Here is an 11,140-nt window from a genome sequence, read left to right on the forward strand (position 1 = left end):
AGATGTTAAACAGCCCTAGCAGCAGTATCGACCCGCGGGAAGAAACATCACTGGCTGCCAGCTGGACTTTGACCTACGGACCACCGCTCTCCAACCCCGGCTGCCCAACTGGCTTTCCAGCCACCTCGCGCTCTGCCGAGCCAGTCCATATCTCCCCAGTTTGGCTACTGGATACTACGGGGAGACAGTGTCAAAAGCTATACTGAAACCAAGGTAGGTAGCGTCCTCTGCTCTCCTTTGCCCACCGAGCCGTCGTCTCATGAGAGAAAGCCACCAGGCTGGTGGGCACAATGGACAAATCCCAAACACTTCCTTGTGCTTCGTGTGCCTGGAAATGGCTTCCAGGAGGATTTGCTTATAAAGTAGTTATTTATTTTCTAATCTATCCTGTTTTCTTTAGTTCTATTTAGAAATCACGCAGGTAAAATACAACCTTTTTATGAAAAATGTGTTTGCAGCTACCCTTCTAATATTAAATAGGAGGTGCCTGTTCGCAAACACCCAGTGGCCGTGACAAGCGGTTGGCTGGTTGCACACACAGCATGACTTGCACAAGCAGTTCTTTTTTTAACTCTGGTGCTGGCTCAAATCTCCTGGTGACTTCTTCAGTAAAACTCAAGTTTCTCAGCTTTTGTTTGCAGTTCCATTACTCTCCAAGAGTTGACATCTTCCATTTTCATTGACACATATCTAATATAGTTGACCATTTCAAATACTGAAGAGGAAATCTAACAGAGAAATGGTCTTAATCCAACCACTCACTGTTATATGACTTCTTCCTCTTGTTTTTCTTCTGGTTTTTATGTACATGCATTTTGTAATTTATATGACTTACTGTATTCACCATATTTAAGTATTATTTCATTTATGTATTACTTAAAATTATATACCCAATTTATTATAATAATTGTACTTACGCATCTCTATTAATGTGGTTAATGTATTTATGTAATCTGTATTTATGGAGTTTCTAGTCAGGCCAGATTTCCATCTGTAACACTATTCCCTTTTCTTTTGTTGTAGATACCACTGTTAACTTTGTGCATTTTCATTTCAGTTTTAAATGAGCTCTTCTAAACCCAGTTTAGAAATAAGGAAATTTAATTTAAATCATCCACTTAAGTCACTTAGCTTCCTTACCCTTGCCTAATATACCTGGCCCTGTTGAATCTAGGTCAGCAGATTATGCACAGATTACGGTCCGCATTAAAACCTGCCAGGCCCTCCCCCTCCATTTGAAACTTAGCTTTCTCTTCCCTTAACCATCATTTTCCCTGTCTAGTCTGCAACATGCAAGTTCTGACACATTTCTTGGACCCTGCTGGGATTAAAATAGCACATGGTGATACTCTGCCATCCCCTGGCTGGTCCCTTTCAGCTGACTTGTACTTTGCTCAGCTCTGCCATGCGCCAGGGGCACGGCCTTCTCTTGTCCTCCTATATGTGAATCTGTGGGCCTGATTTTACAATCATCTTCTTCACTTTATATGGCCTTTCATGTGCAAAACAGTGCTGAATTCAGCAGAATTTTAGGTTTCCCTTCCAGCGATGCACCTGAACAAACAGGGTGTAATGTAAGAGAGTAGAAGATCACTTGAAATCCTTGGCCTCAACGTCATTAGCTTTCTCTTCAGCTTTCCACACTGCTGAATATAAAATCCTACATTTAGGCAGACTTGATTCTACCTTTTATACAAGGTGAAGCCCGGTTCTCCGCCTGTGGGTGTCTCCTGGCTGACAGCAAACGCAGCCCCCGGGCGCTCCCACGGCCCGCCAGCCCTCCGGCTCCCCTGCGCCCTTCGCCTTTCCGCCAGCTGGGAGGTGCTGGGGACACTTTCAAGTCCTGCTTCTTTGCGCAGTCACCTTACTTTCTGGAAACTTGCAGGAACTGAAGGGGTTGAGCCTTGCTGTCGCAGCTGGCTGCTTGCAGGGACTGGTGAGGACAAGCGCCGCACGCTCCGTTTCGGAGACGGGCCTGTCCAAGAGCCCAGCGGTGCCTCAGCCCTCTCACCCTTACAACAGCATCAGCACAGGCGCTGCTTTTGCCCTGTGCTCACGTATATGGACACACACACACACACACACACACACGGTGCCATTGCGTTAGAAAAGACCAACAAAATACAGGAATGAAAGATCATTAAGGCTCTTAGCGGTCCCACCTGGGACACGGCTGGTCTTGGATGAGCTGCTCACCAAGCGCAGGGTTAAGCGCATGTCTCTAAAAGTATCAGAGCTGTCGGCTGCAAAGCAAGTGGAAGTGGCAGGTAAATTACACCCAGGTGATCGCAGCTCTGCCTCTTTATATACCTGTGTGGCAAAACTATCTTTTTTTATACAATATTTTTTCTTCTTCCCCATCTTTCTTCTGGTTTTGCTGGCGGTATGCTGTGAAAGAGGCAGGGGTATTCAGAAAAAAAGATACGGATGTCTTCTGTATCTGAATTAGCACTATCAGAGATCACATAAAAACGTTCCCCGTAGAAAAAAGAGACAAAAATAATGGTCTTAAATTGCCCAGCTGTGAAACATGGCAAATCTGCAGGTAACAGAGTTAATTCTACCACACGCCTTCCCGCTGCAATCATATATATCTGAACAGATGGATACAGGTTGTAACGGGAGAATTGTACTCAGTATTTGCAGGTTAATTTTAAAAAAGGAAAAAAAAAAAACCCATAGAGAAACAACTTCTCTTTAGCTTTATCTGCCTTGATAACAGCTATCACACTTAATATATATCACAAGCATTAAAGGCACTCTACAAAATGCATAACTCCCTGCAGATCTACTAAGGTATTCAAGAGAAAGTAGAAGGACATTTGATAGGAACTAACTTTTTTGTTGCCAGTCTGAACACTGAACTTTATCAACATTGTTTATAAAGAACAGTATCTGCTGCAGATTGATAACTGTGAGAAGGTGCTTTCATTGGTATAGGAAGCAATCTCCTTGACCTTCAGGAGAGAAGAAGGTATAAAAACCAAAGTATTTCTCTTGGCCAACTGTTTGTGCAGCTGTTGAATTTCTTAGTCTCTGAGGAAGACGTCTTTTGGGGAAATTTTGTGAGAAAATGGCAACCTTAAGTGAGAAAAAGACCTGCAGCGAACGGATGGAAAATTTCCGTCGATTTGTCTGGAATCCAGAAACAAAGCAGTTTATGGGAAGGACCTTAATTAACTGGGGTATGTTTTCACACACAAGAGTCTTCTCTTCCTTCTGGTATGCTTACATATCTTGAGGGGGGTGGGTCCTCCTTATGAGTGGGATATGATGTGGGGATAGATTTTTCATAATTATTGAAATTAATTCACCCTGTTTTCATATATGCTTCTGCATCACCTCTAGAGCTGATGAGATATGTTGTTAAAGCAGAAGTCTGTGTGCTACTCTGCTGTTGGGGTGAAATTACAAAAGATGACTTCACATTTCAAAACTGTTTCAGAAAAAAACAGGTTTTAGAGACCAGTTTAGGGGTCCCATATAATCTAGACAACAAGACAAGAAGTAAAGCTCCTTTAAATTGAATAAATTAGATCAAAACATTGATATGCATAGTTCCTACAAGTGTACGAATATTTTAAAACAATTCTGGTCCAAATATTTCAAAAGGACAAAATTTAACACATTAAGGTGTTAGTTACTTTGTGAATAGCTAAGGAGTTTGGTTATAACATGTTCCTAGCATTATTGACTATAGCGAGTTCTGGTGTACGGAGAATTTTACTTAATTTTTACTTGGCGGGTTTACGTTACTCAGGACTGCAGAAATCAGGCCTCATTGTATTTATGCGAAGGCAGCAGCAGCCTGATGCAGAAGTCTGTATTTGTGCTTTTCCTCTTTAGACCTAGCTGGGAAAGTGTGGGACAATAATTTTTGTGCAGTTCTCTGGAGATACATTACGCCTTTCCAAGATTCCTTTTCTAACTTACTGTCTGTTTCACACATCTTCTCTTTTATCGTAGCACACTAATGCATATTTCAGCTGAACCTCGCTGTCCATAGCCAAACTTGTGTCTACATCAACAATGTGCTTTATGATCTATATTCCGGATAGTGCAGCTCTGTATATTTTAAAGACGGTCCCTGCTCTTCCCACCCATCGTAATGGTAGCTGCAGGTTTCTAGAAGGAATTTTTCTCACGTGAAACCTGCTGGCGGACCTTATTGGCCATTCTGAAAATTCAAATTTTACAGAAGATCAAACTGAAATGGAACCTTTCTCCTCCTGAGAGAGGAGAAGGTCCAAAGAGGTGCCGATAACTGCACAAAGTGGTTTCTGCCTTGCAATGCACTGCCCACCCACAGCCCTTCCTCTACGGCACCAAAAGTGTATAAGACACGTTATGCATATATATAAAGAAAAGGAGCGTTATTCTAAGTCTCATACGAGGAGGGTAATATAGCAAGAGGATGTGTTTTGCTGAAGGCGATTTCAGATGTAAAAGGCAATGAAGTGATACAGGTCTAAAATCAACACTCCTGATAGGAGTGACCCAAATAAGGCCAAGTGGCAGCCTGTTTTTTGTCCGTGAAATACGTTAGCTGTTTTGCTTAACTCGTGCAATGAGCAGATAAATGGTCTTAATGTATGAAGTTAGTTCAAGAAGCTTCACAGTCTCTTAAACTTTAAATAACCTGGGCTAAGCACCAACTACCCCAAAAAACCTTTTTTTTTTTTGTTTGTTTAATGTGACACCATCAGCTGCTGCAGTCAAACTGAAAGATGTGGTCAGCAAACAAGGGCTGAAAATTTTGTCCCAGCCCTTCACGTCCTTTCTTGTAAAATCAAACAAATCTACGGCCGATTTTTTTCTACAAGAACATTCTTTTGAATCTAGAGAAAAAGACAGGAAAACGCCAGCCCCGGCGCCCAGCTCCACTCGCCCCCCCCCCCAGGCGCCAGCCCAGGCAGCAGCCGTGGGGCCGCACTGCCCTCCCCGACCCCCTCTGCCCTTCCGCCCCTTCACGGGGAGACGGTCCTTTGGGGGCAAGGGCAGAAAAGCAAAGGCCGCTGCCAAAACGGGGGCCCAGCCACAGAGGGGGGTCAGCCTAAACCGAGGTTTTTTAACCTCCGCTTCATCCGCAGTGTGGATCAGCCTGTATTACCTTGCTTTCTACGTGGTGATGACTGGGTTGTTCTCACTTGCCTTGTACTCTTTAATGCGGACGCTCAATCCGTACGAGCCGGATTATCAAGACCAACTGAAATCCCCAGGTATTGCTGCCGGCGGGGCGTCGAAACCTCCCCGCTTTCCGTGGCGCGTTTGGGCTGGGAGGCGTTGGGAGCGCCCGGGGGCCGGGAAAGGCAAGCGCGGAATAAACGGAGCCGATTCTGCCCGAACGATCCCCGCACGGATTAACCTCGGCGTGAAAACACTGAGGTTTGGGTTCTGAAAACATGGGTGCGTTGGTTTTATCCATTTACCTGGTGCCGTTGAGAGGACGGGGCCTGACTGCAGCGCCGTCCGCACCCCTGCCCGGGGGCAGGCAAAATAATTCCTGTAAAATATCGAGCCTGGCTTTTTCCAAAGCCATCTCTCATAGCGCAGTATGTCCTATTTCTTCAGCCTGATGCGGTTATTCTGTTGTTTTGTTCACATTATTTTGCAAGCTATGCTGATAATAACACAGATATCCACGAAAAGACGTGAGTTTAGAAATAGCACGGATTTTCAGTCAAATAACGCACAGCCGAGGCGGCTTCTGTACATGGTTAAATCCTTGCTAACAAAGCCTGGGAATCAGGTACTTTATGCAGTCTTTATGCAGTGTAGTAGCTATTGTTGGCTTAAAGAAATTAAGCTATGCCTGGCCCTTCTTTCCTGCCTTCCCTTCACTTTTCTTTTCTTATGAAGGTGTAACATTACGACCGGATGTTTACGGGGAGAGAGGATTAGAAATCTATTACAATATATCTGACAATAAAACCTGGGATGGGTTCGTGACAACTCTTCAGACTTTTCTAACAGGTAAAAAAAAGTAATGAGTTTTCCAGCATATTGAACAGACCTGCTGTCACACCTCCCTTTTTTCGGTCTGAAGACCTTAAATCAGAGAATCAGTGTTTCCATTTTCTATCTGTCCTCCTGAAATTACAGATTTTGAGCGGATAATACCTCTTTTGAAAAGGTACCAGCAAATCCAACAAATGTAAATATAGCTATTAAAAGCAGAGTCCTGCTTCAGAGCTTTTTCTTCTTTTTATCCTGAGCAGTCTTCATAAAATAGAGGCATTTTGAAGGAACAGGGGAAGGAAAAAGGTATTTAAAACTAATCTTACCTAAACTAACCTAATATTGTCTGTGACTGCAAATATCAAAGTGCTATATCTCTTGTGAAGCCATTGCATACTGTCACCAAAGGGTAGGGCCAAAAGAGCTTAGTCGCTCTATTGACCTGTTCAATATCTTAATACTTTTGCGTCTCTTGGGAGGCTTGATGTCACACTTCTGTGTTTCTAATGCACATATTGAGAAAAGTTATACCCGAAATGAACTTTATATGGAGCTAGCAACACAAATTGCCAGCCTTAACTCAATTTGACCTTTTTTGGGGGCCTAGGTATTCTAAAATAATTAAATTTGTATTTTCCTCGTTCCATCTAATCTCATTTTCTCTTGAAGCAAAGTCTGCTGTGATATAACCTCCAACATGAATTTTTCTTTCTTCCTTCACACATCTAGCGTATACACCAGCTGCTCAGCATCTCAACATCAACTGCACAAGTGACACTTACTTCATCCAAGACACCTTTGATGGCCCAAACAAAACAAAACTATCTTGCAAATTTACATCAGATATGCTTCAAAACTGCTCTGGCCTCACAGACCCTACTTTTGGATTTCCGGAGGGAAAACCCTGTTTAATTATAAAAATGAACAGGGTAAGTACAATCTCAAGCGCTGAGCAGGAAAGGATTCCTCAAGAAACATCAGATAGCATAATTCTCATTTGAGCACTTGCTATATAATCTATGACCACAAATATTAAACTCTGCTTTGTACTGGAAAGGCAAATACTGTGCTTTTTCTGAGAGACCTGCCGAATGACTAGAGAAATAGTGAGATTTTTTTCACCGCATCTAGGAAAGTAACAGAGGGCAAAGTGGTTCCTAAGCAGACTCTTTAAACCTTTAGTTCTTGTTTAGTTTTGTTAGCATGGCCACAGTGCTATTATCTGACAAACTAGCATGTAAAACAGTTTATCTTCTGCAATTTCAGGATCCTGTGCCTGCAGTTAAAGAGTTAGGATGTGACTGTAAATGAAGTGATTTCAGAGATGCAATGCTTGCACATCTTACTTCTCCAGGCTGCACAAAAAGTCGTTTGCGGAACTTGTAAAAATAAAATTTAAGACTAGTGGACATTTCTTCAGTAAAAACCACAAACACGTTCTGTGAAGAGTGAAAAGGAAATCTTTTGTGCTTCTTTTACATTTTTCAGGACATAGAAAAAGGGATGAGTGTTTTGTTTTTGTGTTCAGTTAAGAGCCTGAGCCTTCTAATTCAGTTTCAGTACTAATTCAGTCAAATGAAAAGAGTTCATAATCCTCACCAGTTACTGACAGACGAAATTACTCATTTTTAGTTTAGTTTGCGCTCTAGCCTCTGTTGACGAGCATTTTCAAGAATCTGTGCAAGAACCAGCTCTGAGAGGAGAGACGTGCACCTGATTTTTGCAGGTCAAATGCAGACTTTCCCCCAAAAGAGTCTTTGCTTTCTTCCGCAAGGCTGTGTGCCAGCCCCAGAAAGAAAAAAGGCACGTTTATATTGCCTCGCGGGCCCTACTCCCTTTTGTCTTTGCTGCTACAGAACGCGGTCCTGATACTTTTCTAGGATAAAACGGGCACAAGAGTTTCTGCCAATGCCACAGCTTTCTAATACCACATACAATGAAAAGCATAGGAGATACAGCTTTTCCTTTTTTTTTTCGCATGCAGCTAGCTGCTTTAACAGACACCCACTGCTTGTGCACCAGGAACAACCACCGTCACACACAGGCAAGTAAGTGGGACTTGGGAGTAGGTGCAGCGCTATCAGCCCTGGACAGAAGTGAGCACGTCTGCATTTCCCATCCAGGACAGTGCAGAGTCCTGCTCGGCAAATATCCAGCCACATGACATGTCTTTTCCTCCCAGCTACGTAAGATGAAGTGATCTGTTGGACAGTGCCTTACAAAGCAACACATTAAGTAGCACCTGAACCTATGTTACACCTTTGCTCGGTTTTGCCTCAAACCAATTTCCAAGATGAGTAATGTGTGTTTTCTACTTCAGATTATCAAATTTTACCCCGGCAATGGCACCGCACCAAGAGTGGACTGCACATATGTAGTAAGTATATGTAGTAACTATGTAAGGGATCTAAGTTTCAAAGATTTCAAGCACTGCAACAGTGACAGCAAAGTGCAGTTGTGATCAGAGAGATTACCTTGCACCTCTGGAAATCAGATTATTCTGGCAAAATGCAGTAGGATTAGTCTTAATTCTGTGCACCCTTTTGCACCACTAAACATCCTAAGAACCAAAAATGTGGTTCATTATAAATCACTTGAAAAACTGCTTTTCTGTGCTGCAGAAATTATAATAGTGAAATATATTTCCTTTAATAAGACATTTGCTCTTTGTTTTCTGTTCCTGATTGGGAAGTTCATAAAGAAGAGCAACTCCTTCAGGCTTTCTGTCAATTTCAGCCAATTCTAATTCGTTGAATTCATTGTTGCCATATGAACACTTGGCTGTTTTTCTTGGCAATAGTAACAGCAGGGGATTTCCATTTTTATTTGAAAAATAAAAACAAGGCTGGTGCTAAATAGACTGCTGAGTTTTAATACACAATATATGTAGCTTTTACCAGCAATAAAATGTTTGTACAGGGCTGGCTTACAATTGTATAGACAACGTATCCTCTTTCTTCCTTTACAAACAGGGTGATGATTCTCGTCCACTTGAAGTAGACTACTACCCAGTGAACGGTACCTTTAACCTGCACTACTTCCCTTATTACGGAAAAAAGGCGCAGGTGGGTGCCCATGTACTTGAATTTGTTTTTCTTACAAGATGGAATATCTGGAACATTTCTGTCATCTTATGTGAACTGGACAGAAGTTTAATTTTAAGACTACATGTCTAAATTGGTAGTGTAAAATTAAAGTATCTTTTTTTTTTTTCTCCTAGCCCACTTACACTAATCCTCTGGTAGCTGTGAAACTTCTCAACATTACAAGGAATGAAGAACTTAAAATAGTGTGCAGAGTGGTTGGAACTGGAATTATCTCTGATAATGTTCATGATCCTTATGAAGGAAAAGTAGAATTTAGATTGAAAATAGAAGACTAAGCAGCAATAACAACAGAGACATTTCTGAAAAACGTGTGATGTAAGGAGTGACTTACCTATTATCACTTTCATTCATATTTATTTTCTTGCTGTGATTTCCATATAAATCTATTCAAATTACAGTGAAAGAAGACATTTTCTATGGAAAGATCATCCACGTAGCCAAAAGTCAAGATACCATTTCCAGCGCGTGAAGGAGATAGCAATTAACTTGATGTACATAGCTTACCGTTCCATGGCTACCGTATGCTGATACCTTCATGCAAATATTTGCATAAAACAAGTCTCTTCTCAGCTGAGCAGCTATGACTTCCAAGAAAACAAGTATAGTATCAAAACTTCATTTTCAGTAACATTTCAAACCGTAACAATAATTCATGTATAATACTAAATATTGGACATTGTAGAAATAATTACATAGCTAGAAAAAGAAATCAAGTCAATAGTTTGAAATACTAGCAGGTAATGACATTTCATTATGCATTGCAGCTCAATGTCTCATATAGAATGTATAAATCATAAAAGTATATTAAAACTATCTGTATCCTGATGCATTGTTTTTTTTACTATTCAGCCAAGTCAGATTTTTTTTTTTAGTGTGACAAATCAATGAGTGCAAAATAAGTTACTTGAAATCTGGCCTCCAGCTTACAGCTTTTATTGTATCACTTACAACTTCTGTATGTGTACAATTTAATAAAAAATGATCTGTTAGAATGTTACATCTAGTTACATCCAGGAGAATCGTGTTAATTTAACTATTAGAGTATCTACTTTGAGTAAGAATTGTTTTGAATTGCAATTATGAGTTTTGCTTACCTGAAAATATCTGGAAAATGAAGACGTAAAAGTAACAGTAAGTTGTTAAGTGCACTTAAAATTTGAGAAGTCTAATTCTATCACAAATGATGCAAAGACAGTAGGACTGCTGCAGTAGCACTGCACAGTATGTTTATTTTTGATGAAGGCCAGGATGCTTCAGCCAGAGAACAAACATTACACGGAAAAAGGAATCAGGACAAGAAATCGTTTTAAGCCTTCCTCGTCTTGCCATTCTAGAAAGTGGGAAGATGGGAGAGATAAACCTCAGTCACTATAGTAACATTCACATAGTCAGCTTATAGAAAGAATCCAGCCAGAGGGGAATATTCCCCTGCTTCAAAACCACAAAGAATATTTGAGCCTTTCGCAAAACATCTGAGCAGTCTACATTTCAGAAACAAGAAAACGTGTCCTCATTTATATTCTCCCCCTTAGCCTTTTATGTTTCAATTTTTACAGTAGGATTTTGCCTCTTTTACAGGAGACTAAATGAAAATCCACCCCATATCCTTGTTGGAACATAAATCTCCTCTTATGCATCTTTCCAAAGTTATTTGAAAGCTAATGAGATAATCAAGTCTTTTGATAACCAAAATAATAATTCATCCACAAAAGTAGTCCAAGGTTGTCTATATATGGAACGTTTAAATATCAGCAAGAAAAGAGAAAACTCTTCCTTTGGTCTTTCTAAAACAGGCAGATTCTCTGCTTGACTGTATCTGATTTAGCTCCTACACTGTGCATGTTTGAATGAGGGATGCAATGTCACAAGCTCGCATTGTAATTGTCACTACAGCACAAAATAGCAAGCTGCTGAACAAATTTCCCAAAGATTGGTATCTCAACAGCTGCAGCTTCAGAATTACCAGCCTACACCAACTTTCTAGAAAGGCTTCTGATGCAATAAGTACCTTGAAAAGAAAGACTGAAGTGTCCCAGGGCTCACCAAAAGATGATGTGTTCTGAGGTCAAGAGAAC

The 11,140-nt window shown here is 41.0% G+C and overlaps 1 protein-coding gene across 1 annotated transcript; it reads left to right on the forward strand.

Moving 5' to 3' along the window:
- The first annotated feature begins 3,073 nt into the window (after nt 1-3,073).
- On the forward strand, nt 3,074-9,340 carry ATP4B (ATPase H+/K+ transporting subunit beta). Its single transcript, XM_068931223.1, has 7 exons — nt 3,074-3,185; nt 5,091-5,219; nt 5,860-5,973; nt 6,688-6,887; nt 8,279-8,335; nt 8,931-9,023; nt 9,179-9,340. The coding sequence occupies exons 1-7, from the start codon at nt 3,074-3,076 to the stop codon at nt 9,338-9,340; spliced, it is 867 nt and encodes a 288-aa protein (XP_068787324.1).
- The last annotated feature ends 1,800 nt before the right edge of the window (nt 9,341-11,140 follow it).

This window comes from Struthio camelus, chromosome 1, assembly GCF_040807025.1.
Source record: "Struthio camelus isolate bStrCam1 chromosome 1, bStrCam1.hap1, whole genome shotgun sequence".
Lineage (NCBI taxonomy): Eukaryota > Metazoa > Chordata > Aves > Struthioniformes > Struthionidae > Struthio > Struthio camelus.

Coding starts and splice junctions, on each gene's coding strand:
- ATP4B (XM_068931223.1), top strand. CDS start 3,074: ATGGCAACCTTAAGTGAGAAAAAGACCTGCAGCGAACGGATGGAAAAT. Junction 5,220..5,859: donor AGACCAACTGAAATCCCCAG/GTATTGCTGCCG, acceptor TTTCTTATGAAG/GTGTAACATTACGACCGGAT. Junction 9,024..9,178: donor ATTACGGAAAAAAGGCGCAG/GTGGGTGCCCAT, acceptor TTTTTCTCCTAG/CCCACTTACACTAATCCTCT.